Genomic DNA, 20,860 nt, shown 5'->3' on the forward strand with positions numbered 1-20,860 from the left:
TTTTGCCAAATAAATTAAATTTTTATACAATAAATATATTATAGATTGTTAATAATTTTTAATTATTTGTTTAAAAACTTTTTTTTTTTATAAAAATAATAATATTTTAAAATTTTTTTTTTAAAATTTTTTTTTTTCAGATTATTTTTTTAAATCTTTTTAATAAAAGTAATATCATTACAACCTGTATATAGATAAATATATTTAATTTTAGATATATAGTTAAATAATAATAATAATAATACAAAAAACAATTATTAAACAAAACATCAATTAAAATGTTTAATAATAATAATAGTCAACAAGAAAATAATAATAGTAGTAATGAAGATAAAGTTGACCAATTTTCAAAACAGTTATTTGGAAATCTAGTAGCAGCAGCAAAAATATCAAATAATTTACCATCAGAAGAAGATTATTCATATTATCAAACATTTCCAGAGTTTAAGAATAGAATGGATCATTTAGGTAAAAGATTATTAAATTTAACACAAAATTTTGTGCAATCAGAAAACCCAAAAAGTGATCTATTATTGACAGATACCAATGATGTAGATGAACTATCAGAAAGATTTGGCGGCATTGTAGATGTAGTAGATGGAATGATCGATAAAGTTGATAAAACAATTGACCCTAAATATAATCAAAATCAAACCAATGTATTTATATCCTCAACTGTAGTACAAAACCAGCAAAATACCAAAAAATCGACATCCAACGAAGTTAATATGTTTTATGGAAGTAATATAGCAAGACCACAATTAAAATTCGAAGACCCAGTCGATAATAGTAATTTCCCATTTTTACCAAAGATTAAAACTAAACCAAATTCATTAGTCGATTTAGACCCAAGTATGTCCTATTCTATTATTTACTATTATTAAAAAAAATACTAATATAATTAATTGATTTATTTAGTTTTTTTAAAATCACAACCAAAAGAAATTTTATATGGCAAAATTATTAGAGATAAAGAACAAGAAACATTAATATTCCCACATCCATATGAATATGAAATTAATAATTTTAAATATACAGAAAAACAAAATCAATCATGTAAAGAAATTTTATCGAGAGGATTAGAGGAAACACCATATACATGGATCGACTCTGTTAGACAATTGGAGGAACTTTGTGATAAATTATCACATGTCGAGGAGTTTGCAATGGATCTTGAACATCATAATTATAGAAGTTACCAAGGTTTTGTATGTCTTATGCAAATTTCAACAAGAGGTGAAGATTTTATTATTGATACTTTAGCATTACGTTCACATATTCACATGTTAAACAATGTAACAACCAACCCAGCAATCGTCAAAGTATTACATGGTAGTGATAGTGATATCAAATGGCTCCAACGCGATTTTGGAATCTACATTGTAAATATGTTTGATACCGGCCAGGCCTCCCGTGTTTTAGAGTATCCATCCGCTTCATTGGCTTTCCTCTTAAAGTATTTCTGTGCTGTCGACGCTAACAAGAAATATCAATTGGCCGATTGGAGAATAAGAAAGATCCCAGAAGAAATGATTAAGTATGCCCGTGAAGATACCCATTACTTGTTATATATTTATGATCGTTTACGTAACGAGCTCATTAACAAAGGCAAAGGTTCCAATAATCTCTTGTTGGAGGTTTTACGTCGTTCTCGTGAGCTGGCCCTACTCAAGTATGAAAAAGAAATTTTGGATGATAATACTCATATTCAATTTGCAAAGAAATTAAATCTTCAATACAACCCTGTTCAATTGAATGTCTTGAAGGTTATCTATCATTGGAGAGAAGGCTTGGCCCGTGAAGAAGATGAAAGTGTTCGTTATGTTCTTCCAAATCAAATGATGTTTTCTATTATTGAAAACCAACCTGTAACAGTACAAGAATTAATTGCTTTATGTTCTCCAGTACCACCATCTCTTAAATCACATGCTCACCAACTTATCCAAGATATATTAAAGGCAAGAATCGAGGATTCATCAAAGCAACAACAATTTATGCCTGCTCTTCATAATGTTTTACAATCACAATCCAACATTTATTATAACCAAAAACAACAACAAATTCAACAACAGCAAAATTCAACAACAACAAATATTACAACAACAACAGCGAATGATACAACAACAAAAACTTCAAATCCAACAACAACAACTACATATTCAACAACAACAAATTCAACAACATTAACAACACAAAATAAACCTTCTCCTCAACAGCAGCAACAACAACAACAAATTCAACAACAACAAATTCAACAACAGCAACATCAACATCAACAACAACAATACCATCAAAATCAAAATCAACATCAACATCAACACCAACAACAAAAAGATGGAAGATTATCTCCAATTCCAAATATTAAAAATAACAATTCAAATAGTCCAGTATTAACAACTGAACAACTTTATAAAGCTGCCAAGTGGTTATCAGGTGAAAAATTACAAGCTTTTCAATTGGTGTTAAATAGAAGAGCAGCCAAATTATCATCGGTTAATCAAAGTAATCATTCAAATACACCAATTTCAAAGGGTAGCCTATTTGATAATGGTAGTTGTGATGAAGAAAACCCAGATAGGAAAAGATCAAAGAAAATTGCATCTATGGTTGCAACTTCATTCGAGCCATCTTCGTTTGCCCCAGTATTCAAACCATCAAGCCAATTAAAGGTAATCGATCAAGAACACCAACAAAACCATTCAAGCTCTGAAAAAGAAGATGAAATGTTGGATCAAGATGATGACGATGATGAAGATGACGAAGATGATGATGAAGAAGATGGAACTAGTGAAACCATGGATGATGGTGATAAATCATCAAAATCTTGTGATGAAGATATTACCTCAGATAAAGAAAGCGATAACGATGATGATGAAGATGATATCAATAGCCAGGTTCCAAAAAGCATGCAAGAAATTTATCAACTTTCAAATTTAAATAGAAGAAGAAACAAAGAAAAAAAGAAACTAAAAGAAAATTCTACAACTACTTCAACTACCTCTTTAATAGAAACTACAACCGGAACTAAATCTAAAAAGGATGAGTCTGTAACTGATACTTTTTCATTCTTAAAAGAAATTGGTTGGGTTAATAGTGATCAATCTGCCGATTCATTTAAACCGGTCTCACAGCAACCACAACAATCATCTTCACCAGTTCAATCTTCAAACAGTATTACAAACCAACCATCACAACCACAACAACAACAGCAACAGCAACAACAACAACAACAACAACAAGCTAAAAAACAACAAAAACAGTCTACTTCATCACCCCAGCTACCAAATCAACAACAACAACAACAGTTTGTTTCCTTTGATTATTCACAAGTTTCAAATATAAACCAATCAAACCCAAATCAACAACAAAACTTTTTCAATACAGATTACCAAACCACCAAAAAGAAATCAAATCAAACAACCGGTGCAGTTAAGGCCAAATCCGGAACATTCTATCCATCTTCAAATGTTTGTATTATTTTCATATAAATATATAAATCACTTTTTATTTGAATTTTTACTAACAGTTTTTTTTTTTTTTTTCCTTTTTTAAATATAGTACAAAAAGAAATAAATTAATTTAATTTCTTTTTATAGTTTATAATTATGATCAAAAAATAAATAAAGTTATATTAAAATATTATATATAAAAAAAAAAAAAAAATTTTTCATTTCTTAATTTTTTTTTGTCGAAACACCCCTTAATTTTTTTATATAATTTTTATTTTTAATTATTGACACTCCAATTTAGAAAAGGTTTATACTGTTTTTTTATTTTAATATTTTTAGGTTAAAAAATTAAAACAGTTGAGTGGGTGGGGTGGGGGGGGGGGTTAAACTATCTTTCAATTGTAAACACCTTAAATTATTTAGAAAAAGTTTATCTATAATTAAAAAAGAACAGTTTAAAATCAATTAAAAAAATTAATTTTTATTTTTTATTTCAATTTTTTATTTATTTTGTTTTAAATTCATTTTTAATAATTGAAATTATTTTCATTAAAACATCAAATAAAATTAAAAATGATACAAAAATATGTTGTTCAAAATAATGATGTTGCAGTTATAGGTATTGGTTTTAGAGCACCAAGTGGTAGTTTGGCAAAATCGATTTCAAATACAAATCAATTATGGGATAGCTTGGTTAATGGTTTCGATGGTATCGTAGAAACATCTGAAAGATGGTCCGATAACTATAATGTTACTGGTAATATTGCTTCCAAATATTCTGGCCTTATTCCACTTGATGAATGGAAGTCTTTTGATCCAATTTTCTTTGGAATCAATCCAAGTGACGAACATGTCAATACAATCGATCCACAACAAAGATTATTGTTAAAGTGTACATGGGAAGCATTGGAAGATAGCGGTATTGATCCATTGGCATTAAGAGGCACAAATACAAGTACATTTATTGGTGCATCAGCTACAGAGTACGATGGTGCTAATAAATCACATTATGTAACCCAAATAAACATTTTTGGAGCAACAATTCATTCAATTGCAAATAGAATATCATACTGCTTTGATTTTCGTGGCGAATCTTTGACAATCGATACTGCATGTAGCTCATCATTAAATGCAATTAATCTTGGTTACAACTCTATCAAATACGGTAAGTCTGATGTATCTGTTGTAGGTGGTGTTAGTTTAAATCTTGGTATGTATTTGAGACTTTTAAAATAATTATCATTAATCCATAGTTTATTAAAAAATTTTTCAATAAACTAATATTTCTATTTATTTCAATATTAGACCCAAATGTATCAAAATCATTATCTCATTTATCAATGTTAAGTCCAACTGGAAGGTGTCACACATTCTCATCGGATGCAGATGGATATGTACGTTCTGAATGTGTCGGTGTTGTAGTATTGAAGAGTTTAGAACAAGCAATCAAAGATGGAAATAACATTTATTGTGTTATCAAAGGTTCAAGTTCAAATGTAGATGGTAACTATGATAAATCAAACTTTTATTCACCATCAAAATCATCACAATATGAAAATATTAAATCTGCAATTCAATCTACCAATGGTCAAATCAATGCATCAGATATTGATTATGTCGAATGTCACGGTACTGGTACACCAACTGGTGATCCAATAGAACTAGAAGGTATTTCAAGAGTATTCAAAGATACAAACAAACAAGTTTTAATTGGTTCCATTAAATCAAATATTGGTCATTGTGAAGCATCATCAGGTGTAATTTCATTAATAAAATGTTGTGTAATGTATAAAAACCAATCGTTTGTTCAAAATATCAACTTTAAATCACCAAACCCAGCTATCAAATTCGATGAATGGCGTCTAAAAGTTGTAACTGAACCAACACCATTTAACAATAACAAAAATACTGTTATGGCTATTAATAACTTTGGTATAACTGGTAAATATATTTAAAAAAAAATAAAAAAAGAATAAACATATATTTATTAATAAATTATTATTAATATAAAAACAGGATCAAATTGTTGTATTATTTTATCAAATTACCAAAATGAAAATATTCAAAATGAAAATAATATTAACAAAAAGTATTTAATACCATTCTCATCAAACTCATCAACATCACTTGACAAATACAAACAAATTATTATGGATCAATCAGACACATTGGATTTTAATGAATTTGTTAATAATCAAATCAAATATAAGTCAAAATTGCTCGTTCAAAGATCAGTTGTTATTGCAAGTAATTGGGAAGAATTTAAAGATTCAAAAAATGAAATCAAGTCATCCAATCCAAATACAGTTTCAAATATTTCAGTTAATAAAAATAATCAATTTACAATATTTGTATTTTGTGGTCAAGGATCACAATATAATCAAATGGCATTAGAACTATATGAAAATGAAACAATATTCAAACAATGGGTAGATAAATTCGACAATGAACTATTCAAATACTATGGGTACTCTGTTTTACAAAAACTAAGATCAGTCGATGATAATGATATGAAATCAGTACACGATCATACTATTGCGCAACCATCAAATATTATGATTCAAGTATCATTATTCGAACTTTATAAACACTGGGGTATCAAATCAGATTTAATCGTTGGTCATTCTCTTGGTGAAATATCAGCATCATATTGCTCTGGTATGATTGACTTTGAAACACTATGTTATTTAGTATACCACAGATCCATTGCTCAAAATAAAACAACTGGTACTGGTAGAATGCTATCTGTAAATATAAGTGCAGAAGAATATTTATCAAATTATTCATCAAAATACCCAACAGTCGACATTTCTTGCTACAACTCACCATCATCAATTGTAGTATCAGGTAAAGAATATTTATTACATGAAATTGTAGATGATTTAAAATCAAAAGATATATTTTGTGTAATGCTAGGAACATTATCATCACTCCACACATCAAGTCAATTAGTTATTAAAGATGAATTATGTTCAATGAACATTAAATCAAAACAGTCAACAACACCAATATTTTCAACAGTCACAACCAACCTATTTAATCACGAAACAACACCATTCAATTCAGAATATGTATTTGAAAATGTTTTACAACCAGTAAGATTCACTCAAACCATTTCAAACATATACAAATATATTGAAGAAAACAACTATGGTAACGAAGTAACATTTATTGAAATTGCACCACATCCAACATTATCATTCTATTTAAATCAAATGAAATCAACTCAATCACCATATTTTAATAATGGTGAAAAAATTACCATTCACTCACCACTTCACAAAAAGAAAAATGACTATGATGAATTTTTAATCACAATTTCAAAACTTTATGTAAACCACTCATTTAATGTTAATTTTAAATCACAAATTGATCACGACAGCAAAATTAAAATCAATTGCTTACCATTATATCAATGGGATGATAAAATTTATTACAAACAAAATCCAAAATGTGAAAAGATAAAAAAAGAAGGACCTCCAATTCAACATCTTGGTAATAAAAAAGAATCACCATTTATTTGGTATCAAACATTCATAGATACTAAAAAACAACCATTCCAATGGTTAAAAGGACATCTAGTAAAAGGCAAAAAATACTTCCCAGGTTGTGGATATATCATTAATTTATTCAACATCTATCCAAATCAAGATATTACAATCAATTCAATCGAATTTAAAACACCATTAGTTTTACAAGATGATGTTAATCAATGTCTACAAACAACCATTTTTACACTTTCAAAAAATGAATACAATGTCAAATCACACTTTATAGATACAGTTTCAAATCATTTGATACTATGCTCCACTGGTAACTTTAGTTTATTCAAACATGGTAACGAAATTAATCGAATCAATATTGATGAAATAAGAAATAAATGTAACTTTACTAAACTATCAAAATCAGAGCTTTATGAATCAATTAGAATCAAAACTGGATTAACATACAAAGGTTTATTCCAAGGTGTCAAAGAATGCTATGTTGGTAATAACTGTTCTCTATCGATTGTATCATTAAATGAAATTCAAAATCAAAATGAATTCAATCATTTACTCAACAACGATACAATGAAGTCATTCTTTAACACTGCAATACTAGATACATGTTTACATGGAATCCTATGTTTTATCAAACATCAATGTCAAATTGTATTAGATAAAATGGAAGGATTTAAATACTACTCATCAAATATACCATCACCAAACAATCAACAACATTCAGAAATATATGTATATTCTGAAATGAAATCAAGAATCAATTTATACTCATACTCTGGATCCATTAAAATAATGTTAAATGATGGAACATTATTAATTGAAATCTCAAATGTAATTTGTACATCACTTACACCAATCATTGACAATACGACAATTATTCCACCACCATCCAATGAAATCTACTTACCAATTCAACAACCAAAAGACTCTATCATCAATAAACCACAATCATTCAAACCCTTGTATCAATTAGAAGAATTGGGGTTAGATGAATTCAATACACAAATAGTATCAAATGAACATTTATTATCATTATTTTACTATCAAATTAATCAAAGACGTCCAAATATCAACAGAGAAACATTATCAAAAATAGATTATATTCAATTCAAACAACTTTACAATAATGAAGAGGTAAATGAAAATTTATTATTTTTTATTTTCGATATTTTAAAACAATTTAATAGTTTAGGAATCAAAAAACAATTAAATGAATATCCTGACGGAAATAATAATAAACAAATAAAACTTTTAAAAAAAACAACTTCAGTTATGGCAAAACAAATATTCCCATTAGAAGATGATGATCCAAACATTGACACTGCTCAATCATTATTTGAGGATAGATTTTTAGATCAATTTTATCAAGAATCTAATATAATTAAACCAATAAACAATTTTTTAAGTGATATTGTTTCAGAATCAATTAAACCAATTATTAATGAACCAATAGTATTCAGAATATTAGAATTTGGAGGTGGTGTGGGCTCATTATCTATTTCGGTATTAAATAAAATCAACAAACTTATAAATGATAATCCAACATCGAATATCGATATAGAATACACATGGAGCGATACTTCAGAATCTTTTTTTTCAGATGTTAAAGAAAAACTTTCAAAAATCAAAGGTGTCAATATAATCTATCGTACTCTAGATTTAGACAAATCATTAAAAGATCAAGATTTAAAATCATCTTATTATGACATGGTTATAATGTCATTTGTATTACATGTTGTAAAACAGATTAGATTCAGTTTAAATGAAATCCATAATATTTTAACACCAAATGGTCAAATTATTTTTATTGAACCACCATACAAATCATTATATATTGATTCCATATTCGGTGTATTCCCACAATGGTGGCCATCACCAGAAGATATTGATATCAGAAAAGATAGAAGCTGTATGAAACAAGAAAGCTGGTGCAAGCTACTAAAAGAATGCAATTATAAAGATACAACAATATCTGGAAATGATAAAGCACCCTTTTTAATTCAAACAAGAAAATCAAATATAAATGAAATGGTATTATCAAATATTGAATCAATGAAACAATTAGCATCTCATGATAATATTATATTATTTGGTAATAGTAGAGATTGTACACCAATCAACGAATCATTCAAATTGAATCAACAATTAAGTTCAAAAATAAAACAATTCGATTGCTTTAATGAACTTATCAACTGGGCTATTAATTCTATTGATTCAATAAGACAAAGTAAAACAATAGTTTTCTTTATGAAAGCAATTGATCAATTAGATATCAATAATTTTAAAGAAATAACATTTGAATATATTCAAATTAATCAAATGTTACTTCAACATGAAATTGAAATATTTTGTAAACACGTTTTAATATTATTAAACTCAACAACAAACAACTATTTATCATCATCAATCAATGGAGCAGCAAGATATTTCGCAGAATTCCCACAATTAGATTTATATTCATTAGATTTCGATAATATTTCAATTCAAAATGAAAATATACTATCACTTATCGATATATTGATAGATCCAACAACAAATATTCAAAGAGAATTTACAATTAAAAACAATACAGTATATTATGAAAGATACAAAAAACAAACAAAAATTAAACAATCATTTACATCAAACTCATTTGAAACAAATAAAGATAATTTAATGATTCAACTTGATCCAAATTTAGAATATGTATTAAAAACAAAAAAACAAGAATTAAAACCAAATGAAATTGAAGTCCAAATAAAAGGTACCGGTATCAACTATAAAGACTATCTAATGTATGTTGGTCAAATATCAAATAGTGTTGATCTCAAATATGGCAAAGAAGAAGAAATTGAAAACGGATTAAATCAAATGCCAAATATTGGAAATGACTTTAGTGGTATTATTACTCGTTGTGGCAGTAGTGTAAAGAAATTTAAAATTGGAGATGAAGTATTTGGAGTTGCTTCAAAAACTAGTGCATCACATATTATAATCGATTATAAATATTGTTATAACAAACCTACAAATATCTCACATATACAAGCAGCATCTGTTACAACAGTTTATGTTACATCATTACACAGTATATTCTATACTGGTAATTTACAAGAAGATCAAACTATTTTAATTCACTCAGCATCAGGTGGTGTCGGTCTATCAGCATTAGAATTATTAAAGTGTAAACAACACAAAGGTTATATATTTTTAACAGTCGGTTCAAAAGATAAAGAAGAATACTTGATCAATAAATATGGCTCATTTATTACTGGTATCTATTCATCAAGAAATAAAAACTATGTTCATCAAATTAAAGAAAAATTAAAACAATTACAATGTGACAAATGTCATCAAGGTGTAGATTTAATATTAAATACACTTTCATCAGAATATATGGATTCAAATTTCCAATGCTTAAATACTTGTGGTAGAATTGTAGATCTTTCAATTACACATTTAACACCAAATGATTATATGACAAACAATCACTTTAAATACAACTATGGATATAATAATGTAGAACTTGTTGAGTTTTCATCAAAATTATTTAAAAGTTTATTAAAAAAATTAGTTAGAATGTTTAATTCAAACAAATTAGAACTCATTCCAATTATTGAATATTCAAATGATCAATTTAAAGATGCAATCGAATATATAAATGAAAGACAACATATTGGTAAAATCGTTGTAAATCATGATATAGATATGTTATCAAAAGTATTTAATGAACAAAAACAAAGTGACTCAAGTATTATGAAGAACACTTATGATATCTCAAGATTAGATATCGGTAAAAACATATTAGTAACAGGTCAAACAGGTATTATATTAGAAATTATGAAATGGCTTGTTAAATATTCAAACAAATCAATCGATAATATTATAATTTTATCAAAATCACCATTAAAATGGGAATTAGAACTATTAATCAATCAAACTAAACATCAAAAAGATAATACAATTAATTTCCACTTTAATCAAATCGATATCGAAGATAGTAATAAAGTTCACAATGTGTTAAACAATCTAGAATCAAACTCAAACATTACAAATATCGATACAGTAATACACTTTGCATTTGTAACTGATATTTGTGATGTTCAAGATATCAATATGAATGGTTTAAATATGACACATGGTCCAAAAACAATTGGAGCATTCAATTTACACAATGAATCAATTCAACGTTCATGGAAAATAAAACAATTTATTATGGCATCATCTGCAGTTACAATTACTGGTTCCTATAGACAATGTTGTTATGTTAGTGCTTGCAATACAATTGACTCATTATCAAAATATAGAAAATCAATTGGACTACCATCACTATCAATAAATTTAGGTGCAGTATTATCAACTGGAATCGTTTCAAGAAATGAAGCAATGGAAATAATGATGGAGTCATCAATGTATAATTTTATTTCAGCACAACAAATTTTAAGCTCATTAGATCTCTTTATTCAAGATAAAAACAATTATTCAAACTATTGTTTGTGTAATTTTAATTTTGAAAATTTGGTATATGCAAAACCAAACTATAATTATTCTAAACTTGACTATCAATCCAATATGGTTAAAAAATCACATATATTATTAGATGATGGAAGTAACAACGAAGTTTTTAAAATTATGGTAATAAACAAAATATCAGAGTTACTTTCAATTGATGAGTCAAAAATCAACTTGGAACTCCATTTAACTCAGTATGGTCTCGATAGTTTAGTTATTGTTCAATTAAAGAACTGGATAGATAAACAAATAGGTATAAATATAATTTCAATACAACAATTACAAACCAATAGTATATCTCAATCACTTGATATTATTAACAAAAATTTTACTGACAATAATAAAAAGAATAAAAAAATATAAATTAATATTAAAATAAAATATAAAAAAGTTTAAAAAGGGTTTTAATTTCTTTTTCTTTGACCTATATAATTATTACCAAGTTAGGGTAGTTTTTTAGTAAAATTTCATTTCATTTAATTTTTTTTTTTTCATAAAATTTAAACCATGGTATATTGTCGCCCACTGGTACTTTTTTTACAGCCTGCATGTAAACATAAAAAAAAAAATAAAAAACAATTTTTTGTAAAAAGTGGTCATAACAAAATATTTTAAAAAATTAATGCGTAAAAAAAAAAAAATCTGTGCATTTTTTTTTTTCTCCATATTAATAAAATTTTTTTTTTATTACCAATTTGCAATAGTTTTTTTTTTTAATTTTTTAATTTTTTTTTAAAAAAAAAAACCTTTTTAATTGCTAAATTCATCAATACAAAAAATTTATCTAAAAGTATAATAAAATGTATTTTTTTAAATTAACTTTTTTGGGGTGTGGTCATAAAACTAATTAATTTAATTATTAATATTTATGATAAATGAAAAAAAAAAATTTCTATCAAATTATTTTTATATAAAAAAAAAAAAAATTAAAGGTGTGATTATATATTAAAACAGTACTTTTAATTTTTTTATTAATTTTTATCGTTTTTTATTAGACTTCTAAAATTAAAGATAATCTAATATGTCAATTAATAGATTTTGGGAAATCAACACAGGGGTGATGTTTGTTCTGTTATTTACATTTATTGGTAAATTGTTTATCTTTTAATTTATTATCAAGGAAGAACAGTTTAAAATTCAAAACAATTTTAAACAAAACTAATTTTTAATATTTATTACAATCTTTATTTTATTTATTTAAAATTATTTATTAAAACATCTAATTAAATTGTTTATTTATTAAAAATGTCATCAAAAAATATTGTTCAAAATAGTGATGTTGCAGTTATAGGTATTGGTTTTAGAGCACCAAGTGGTAGTTTAACAAAATCGATTTCAAAAACAAATCAATTATGGGAGAGCTTGGTAAATGGTTTCGATGGTATCGTAGAAACATCTGAAAGATGGTCTGATAACTATAGTGCCACTGGTGATATTGCTTCCAAATATGCTGGTCTTATTCCACTTGATGAATGGAAGTCTTTTGATCCAATTTTCTTTGGAATCAATCCAAGTGACGAACATGTCAATACAATCGATCCACAACAAAGATTATTGTTAAAGTGTACATGGGAAGCATTAGAAGATAGCGGTATTGATCCATTGACATTGAGAGGCTCAAATACAAGTACATTTATTGGTTCATCAACTGTAGACTACGATGCTACCAATAAATCACCTTTTGAAACTCAAAAAAACCTTTTTGGCGGATCACTTCATTCAATAGCAAATAGAATATCATATTGCTTTGATTTTCGTGGCGAATCTATGTCAATTGATACTGCATGTAGCTCATCATTAAATGCAATGCATCTTGGTTACAACTCTATCAAATACAGTAAATCTGATGTTTCTATTGTAGGTGGTGTTCATCTAATGCTTGGTATGTATATCAGACTTTTAAAATAATTTTTTATTAAAGAAAATTTTCAGTAAACTAATATTTTTAATTATTTATTTTAATATAAGACCCAAATACATCAAAATCATTTTCTCATTTATCAATGTTAGGTCCAACTGGAAAGTGTCACTCATTTTCATCTGATGCAGATGGATATGTACGTTCAGAGTGTGTCGGTGTTATTGTATTGAAAAGTTTAGAACAAGCAATCAAAGATGGTAATAACATTTATTGTGTCGTCAAAGGTTCAAGTTCAAATGTAGATGGTAACTATGATAAATCAAACTTTTATTCACCATCAAAATCATCACAATATGAAAATATTAAATCTGCAATCGAATCTACCAATGGTCAAATCAATGCATCAGATATTGATTATGTCGAATGTCACGGTACTGGTACACCAACTGGTGATCCAATAGAACTAGAAGGTATTTCAAGAGTATTCAAAGATACAAACAAACAAGTTTTAATTGGTTCCATTAAATCAAATATCGGTCATGGAGAGGCATCATCAGGTGTAATGTCATTTATCAAATGTTGTGTAATGTTTAAAAACCAAACATTTGTTCAAAATATCAACTTTAAATCACCAAACCCAGCTATTAAATTCGATGAATGGCGTCTAAAAGTTGTAACTGAACCAACACCATTTCAGAAAAACAAAAACACTGTTATGGCAATTAATAACTTTGGTATTACTGGTATGTATAATTAATAAAATTAAATTAAATTAAATTAAATACTAATTATTTTAATATTTAGGATCAAATTGTTGTTTTCTTTTATCAGAATATTGTATAAAAAAAAGTCAAAACTTAAATATAATAAATAAAAAGTATTTAATACCATTCTCATCCAACTCATCAACATCACTTGAAAAATACAAACAAATTATTATGGATCAATCAGACACATTAGTTTTTAATGAATTTGTAAATAATCAAATCAAATTTAAATCAACATCACTCTCTCAAAGATCAGTTATTATTGCAAGTAATTGGAAAGAGTTTAATGATAAACAAAACCATCAGATTTCCTCAAATTCAAATACATTTTCAAATATTAAAAAAGAAAATAAGGCTCCGTTTACAGTTTTTGTTATTTGTGGCCAAGGATCACAACATAATCGAATGGCATTAGAACTATATGAAAATGAAACAATATTCAAACAATGGGTAGATAAATTCGACAATGAACTATTCAAATACTATGGGTACTCTGTTTTACAAAAACTAAGATCAATCGATGATAAAGATATTATATCAATAAACGAGTCAATTCTTGCACAACCTGCAAATATTATGATTCAAGTATCATTATTCGAACTTTATAAACACTGGGGTATCAAAGCAGATTTAATCGTTGGTCATTCTCTTGGTGAAATATCAGCATCATATTGCTCTGGTATGATTGACTTTGAAACAGTATGTTATTTAGCATACCACAGATCGGTAGCTCAAAATAAAACAACTGGTACTGGTAGAATGCTATCTGTAAATATAAGTGCAGAAGAATATTTATCAAATTATTCATCAAAATACCCAACAGTCGACATTTCTTGCTACAACTCACCATCATCAATTGTAGTATCAGGTAAAGAGCATTTACTAAATGAAATTGTAACTGATTTAAAATCAAAAGATATATTTTGTGCAATGTTAGGGTCACTATCATCATTCCATACATCCAGTCAATTAGTTATTAAAGATGAAATATGTTCAATGAACATTAAATCAAAACAATCAACAACACCAATATTTTCAACAGTCACAACCAACCTATTTAACCACGAAGCAACACCATTCAATTCAGAATATGTATTTGAAAATGTTTTACAACCAGTAAAATTCGCCCAAACCATTTCAAACATATACAAATATATTGAAGAAAACAACTATGGTAACGAAGTAACATTTATCGAAATTGCACCACATCCAACATTATCATTCTATTTAAATCAAATGAAATCAACACAATCACCATATTTTAATAATGGAAAAAAAATAACTATTCACTCACCACTTCACAAAAAGAAAAATGACTATGATGAATTTTTAATCACAATTTCAAAACTTTACATAAACCATTCATTTAATATCAACTTTAAATCACAACTAGATCACAACAACATAATTTCAATTAATTGCTTACCATTATATCAATGGGATGATAAAATTTATTACAAACAAAATTCAGCATATGAAAAAATAAAAAAAGAAGGACCTCCAATTCAAATTCTTGGTAATAAAAATGAATCACCATTTATATCTTATCAAACATTCATAGATACTAAAAAACTACCATTCCAATGGTTAAAAGGACATATAGTAAAAGGTAAAAACTACTTCCCAGGGTGTGGATACATCACTAATTTATTCAACATCTATCCAAATCAAGATATTACAATCAGCTCAATTGAATTTAAATCACCATTAATTTTACAAGATGATGTTAATCAATGTCTACAAACAACCATTTTTACACTTTCAAAAAATGAATTCAATGCTAAATCACACTTTAAAGATACAATTTCAAATCATTGGGTATTATGCTCCGCTTGTAACTTTAGTTTATTCAAACATGGTAACGAAATAAACCGAATCAATATTGATGAAATAAGAAATAAATGTAACTTTACTAAACTATCAAAATCAGAGCTTTATGAATCAATTAGAATCAAAACCGGATTATCACTCAAAGGTTTATTCCAAGGTGTCAAAGAATGCTATGTTGGTGATCATTGTTCTCTAGCGACTATATCATTAAATGAAATTCAAAATCAAAATGAATTCAATCATTTACTCAACAACGATACAATGAAACCATTCTTTACTACTACAATACTTGATGCATGTTTTCATGGAATACTAAGTTTTATCAAACATCAATGTCAAATTGTATTAGATAAAATCGAAGGATTTAAATACTACTCATCAAACATACCATCACCAACTGATCAACAACATTCAGAAATATATGTATATTCTGAAATGAAATCAAGAATCAGTTTATACGCATACTCTGGATCTATCAAAGTAATGTTAAATGATGGCACATTATTAATTGAAATGACCAATGTTGTTTGTACATCACTTTCACCAATAATTGATAATACCATTATTATCCCACCACCATCCAATGAAATCTATCTACCAATTCAACAATCAAAAGACTCTATCATTAATAACCCACAATCATTTAAACACTTGTGCCAATTAGAAGAATTAGGGGTAGATGAAATTCATTTACAAAAAGAAACAAATGAGCACTTATTAACTTATTTTTACTATCAAATTAATCAAAGACGTCCAAATATCAACAGAGAAACATTATCAACAATAGATTATAATCAATTCAAACAACTCTACCATAACGATGGTGTAAATGAAAATTATTTTTTCTTTATTTTCGATATTTTAAAACAATATAATAGTTTAGGTATCAATAAACAATTAAATGAATTCCCTGATGGAAATAATGATAAACATGTTAAGCTTTTAGAAAAAACAACAGTAGTTATGGCAAAACAAATATTCCCATTAGAAACTGATGATCCAAACATTGACACCCCTCAATCATTATTTGAAGATAGATTTTTAGATCAATTTTATCAAAAATCAAGTATACTTAAACCAATAAACAATTTATTATGTGATATTGTTTCAGAATCAATTAAACCGATTATTAATGAACCAATAGTATTCAGAATATTAGAATTTGGAGGCGGTGTAGGCTCATTATCAATTTCGGTATTAAATAAAATCAACAAACTTATAAATGATAATCCATCATCAAATATCGATATTGAATACACATGGAGCGATATTTCACCATCATTTTTTTCAAATATTAAAGAAAAACTTTCAAAAATCAAAGGTGTCAATATAATCTATCGTACTCTAGATTTAGACAAACCATTTAAAGATCAAGATTTAAAATCATCTTATTATGATATGGTTATAATGTCATTTGTATTACATGTTGTAAAACAGATTAGATTCAGTTTAAATGAAATTCATAATATTTTAACACCAAATGGTCAAATTGTATTTATTGAACCACCATACAAATCATTATTTAATGATTTCATATTCGGTGTATTCCCACAATGGTGGCCATCACCAGAAGATATCGACATCAGAAAAGATAGAAGCTGTATGAAAATTGAAACCTGGTACAAACTACTAAATGAATGCAATTATAAAGATACAGCAATATCTGGAAATGATAAGACACCATTTTTAATTCAAACAAGAAAATCAAATATAAATGAAATGGTATTATCAAATATTGAATCAATGAAACAATTAGCATCTCATGATAATATTATATTTTTTGGTAATAGCAGAGATGGCACACAAATCAGTGAATCATTCAAATCAAATCAACAATTAAGTTCAAAAATTATACAAATTGATAACTTTAATGAACTTAACAACTGGATTATTAATTCAATCGATTCAATAAGACAAAGTAAAACATTAATCATCTTTATGAAAGCAATTGATACATTGGATATCAATAATTTTAAAGAAATAACATTTGAATACATTCAAATTAATCAAATGTTACTTCAACATGAAATTGAAAACTTTTTTAAACACATTTTAATATTATTAAACTCAACAACAAACAACTATTTATCATCATCAATCAATGGAGCAGCAAGATATTTCGCAGAATTCCCACAATTAGATTTATATTCATTAGATTTCGATAATATTTCAATTCAAAATGAAAATATACTATCACTTATCGATATATTAATAAATCCAACAACAAATATTCAAAGAGAATTTACAATTAAAAACAACACAGTATATTATGAAAGATATAAAAAACAAACAAAAATTAAACAAACATTTACATCAAACTCATTTGAAACAAATATAGATAATTTATTGATTCAACTTGATCCAAACTTAGAATATGTATTAAAAACTAAAAAAAAAGTATTAAAACCAAATGAAATTGAAGTTCAAACAAAAGGTACCGGTATCAATTATAAAGACTATTTAATATATATTGGTCAAATATCAAATAGTGTTGATCTCAAAAAAGGTAAAAAATTAGAAATTGAAACCGGATTAAATCAAATGCCAAATATTGGAAATGACTTTAGTGGTATTATTACTCGTTGTGGCAGTAGTGTAAAGAAATTTAAAATTGGAGATGAAGTATTTGGAGTTGCTTCAAAAACTAGTGGATCACATATTATAATCGATTATAGATATGTTTATTACAAACCATCAAATATTTCACATATACAAGCAGCATCTATTCCAACAGTTTATGTTACCACATTACACAGTATATTCTATACTGGTAATTTACAAGAAGATCAAACAATTTTAATTCACTCAGCAGCAGGTGGTGTTGGTCTTTCAGCATTAGAACTTTTAAAGTGTAAACAACACAAAGGTTATATATTTTTAACAGTCGGTTCAAAAGATAAAGAAGAATACTTGATTAATAAATATGGCTCATTAATTACTGGTATCTATTCATCAAGAAATAAAAACTATGTTCATCAAATTAAAGAAAAATTAAAACAATTACAATGTGACAAATGTCATCAAGGTGTAGATTTAATATTAAACACACTTTCATCAGAATATATGGATTCAAATTTCCAATGTTTAAATAGCCATGGTAGAATTGTAGATCTTTCAATTACACATTTAACAACAGATGATTATATGACAAACAATCACTTTAAATACAACTATGGATATAATAATGTTGAACTTGTTGATTTTTCGGGACTATTTTTTAAAGGTTATTTAAAAAAATTGTACAAAATGTTCAGTTCAAATAAATTAGAACTAATTCCAATTACCGAATATTCAAATGATCAATTTAAAGATGCAATCGAATATATTAATGAAAGACAACATATTGGTAAAATCGTTATAAATCATGATATAGATATGTTATCAAAAGTATTTAATGAACAAAAACAAAGTGATCAAATCATTATGAAGAACACTTATGATATATCAAGATTAGATATCGGTAAAAACATATTAGTAACAGGTCAAACAGGTATTATATTAGAAATTATGAAATGGATTGTTAAATATTCAAACAAATCAATCGATAATATTATAATTTTATCAAAATCACCATTAAAATGGGAACTAGAACTTTTAATCAATCAAACTAAACATCAAAAAGATAATACAATTAATTTCCACTTTAATCAAATCGATATCGAAGATAGTAATAAAGTTCATGATGTATTAAACAATCTAGAATCAAACTCAAACATTACAAATATCGATACAGTAATTCACTTTGCATTTATAACTGATATTTGTGATGTTCAAGATATCAATATGAATGGTTTAAATATGACACATGGTCCAAAAACAATTGGTGCATTCAATTTACACAATGAATCAATTCAACGTTCATGGAAATTAAAACAATTTATAATGGCATCATCTGTATCATCAAATATAGGTTCATATAGACAATGTTGTTATGTTAGTGCTTGCAATACAATTGACTCATTATCAACATATAGACAATCAATTGGACTACCATCACTATCAGTAAATTTAGGTGCAGTATTATCAACTGGAATTGTATCAAGAAACGAAGCAATGGAAGAAATAATAGAATCATCAATTTATAATTTTATTTCGCCACAATTAATTTTAAGTTCACTAGATCTCTTCATTCAAGATAAAAAAAATTATTCAAACTATTGTTTGTGTAATTTTAATTTTGAAAACGTGGTATCTTCAAAACCAAACTCTAATTATTATAAACTTGACTATCAATCCAATATGATTAAAAAATCACATTTATCATTAGAAGGTGGAAGTAACCAAGAAATTTTAAAAACTAAAGTAATAAATAAAATATCAGAACTACTTTCAATCGATGAGTCAAAAATCAACTTAGATTTCCATTTAACTCAGTATGGTCTCGATAGTTTAGTTATTGTTCAATTAAAGAACTGGATAGATAAGCAAATAGGTAGAAATATAATTACAATACAACAATTACAAACCAATAGTATATCCCAATCACTACATATTATTTTTAAAAACCATATGGAAAATAATAAAAAAAAATAAAAAAATATATTATTAAAAAGTTTAAAAAAGGGTTTTAATTCCTTCTTTAAATTTTGTAACAAATGATTATCTATGAATAATAACCTTATATAAATTTTTTATTAATAAATCAAAAAAACAACACCTCCAACCACATTTTTTTATTTCTATGCAAAAATGTGAATTTAAATTTAAATTAAAAACTAATAAAAAATTTTTGATTCAAAACATACAATTTTTTCCGTTAATTTTCCCATATGCAATATTATAAATATAAAAATTTTAAAAAAAAACATATCAGTACCAATCATTGTTGTTTTTAATTTTCTATTTTTTCATAAAGAATTTTGATTGTGATTTAAAATTATGTTTATTTTAAATTATTAACAATTATCGTTATAGTATTCTTTTAAAAATTTTAAAAAACACTAACCATAATAGGATTAAAATGAA

General features: G+C 26.3%; 3 protein-coding genes across 3 annotated transcripts; all 3 read left to right on the forward strand.

Annotated features, from left to right (window-relative positions):
* Window positions 1–278: 278 nt before the first annotated feature.
* DICPUDRAFT_153473 (uncharacterized protein) lies at window positions 279–3,573 on the forward strand (the record flags this gene model as incomplete). The annotated part of the gene is made up of 3 exons (XM_003289099.1): window positions 279–852; window positions 919–3,467; window positions 3,559–3,573. The coding sequence occupies 3 exons, from the start codon at window positions 279–281 to the stop codon at window positions 3,571–3,573; spliced, it is 3,138 nt and encodes a 1,045-aa protein (XP_003289147.1).
* A 449-nt stretch (window positions 3,574–4,022) lies between these two features.
* On the forward strand, window positions 4,023–11,800 carry DICPUDRAFT_35211 (uncharacterized protein; the record flags this gene model as incomplete). The annotated part of the gene is made up of 3 exons (XM_003289100.1): window positions 4,023–4,659; window positions 4,755–5,390; window positions 5,466–11,800. The coding sequence occupies 3 exons, from the start codon at window positions 4,023–4,025 to the stop codon at window positions 11,798–11,800; spliced, it is 7,608 nt and encodes a 2,535-aa protein (XP_003289148.1).
* An 846-nt stretch (window positions 11,801–12,646) lies between these two features.
* On the forward strand, window positions 12,647–20,428 carry DICPUDRAFT_55899 (uncharacterized protein; the record flags this gene model as incomplete). The annotated part of the gene is made up of 3 exons (XM_003289101.1): window positions 12,647–13,319; window positions 13,406–14,041; window positions 14,103–20,428. The coding sequence occupies exons 1-3, from the start codon at window positions 12,683–12,685 to the stop codon at window positions 20,426–20,428; spliced, it is 7,599 nt and encodes a 2,532-aa protein (XP_003289149.1). The 5' UTR covers window positions 12,647–12,682.
* Window positions 20,429–20,860: the final 432 nt, after the last annotated feature.

Source organism: Dictyostelium purpureum (assembly GCF_000190715.1).
Source record: "Dictyostelium purpureum unplaced genomic scaffold DICPUscaffold_162, whole genome shotgun sequence".
In the NCBI taxonomy this organism is placed as follows: Eukaryota; Evosea; class Eumycetozoa; order Dictyosteliales; family Dictyosteliaceae; genus Dictyostelium; species Dictyostelium purpureum.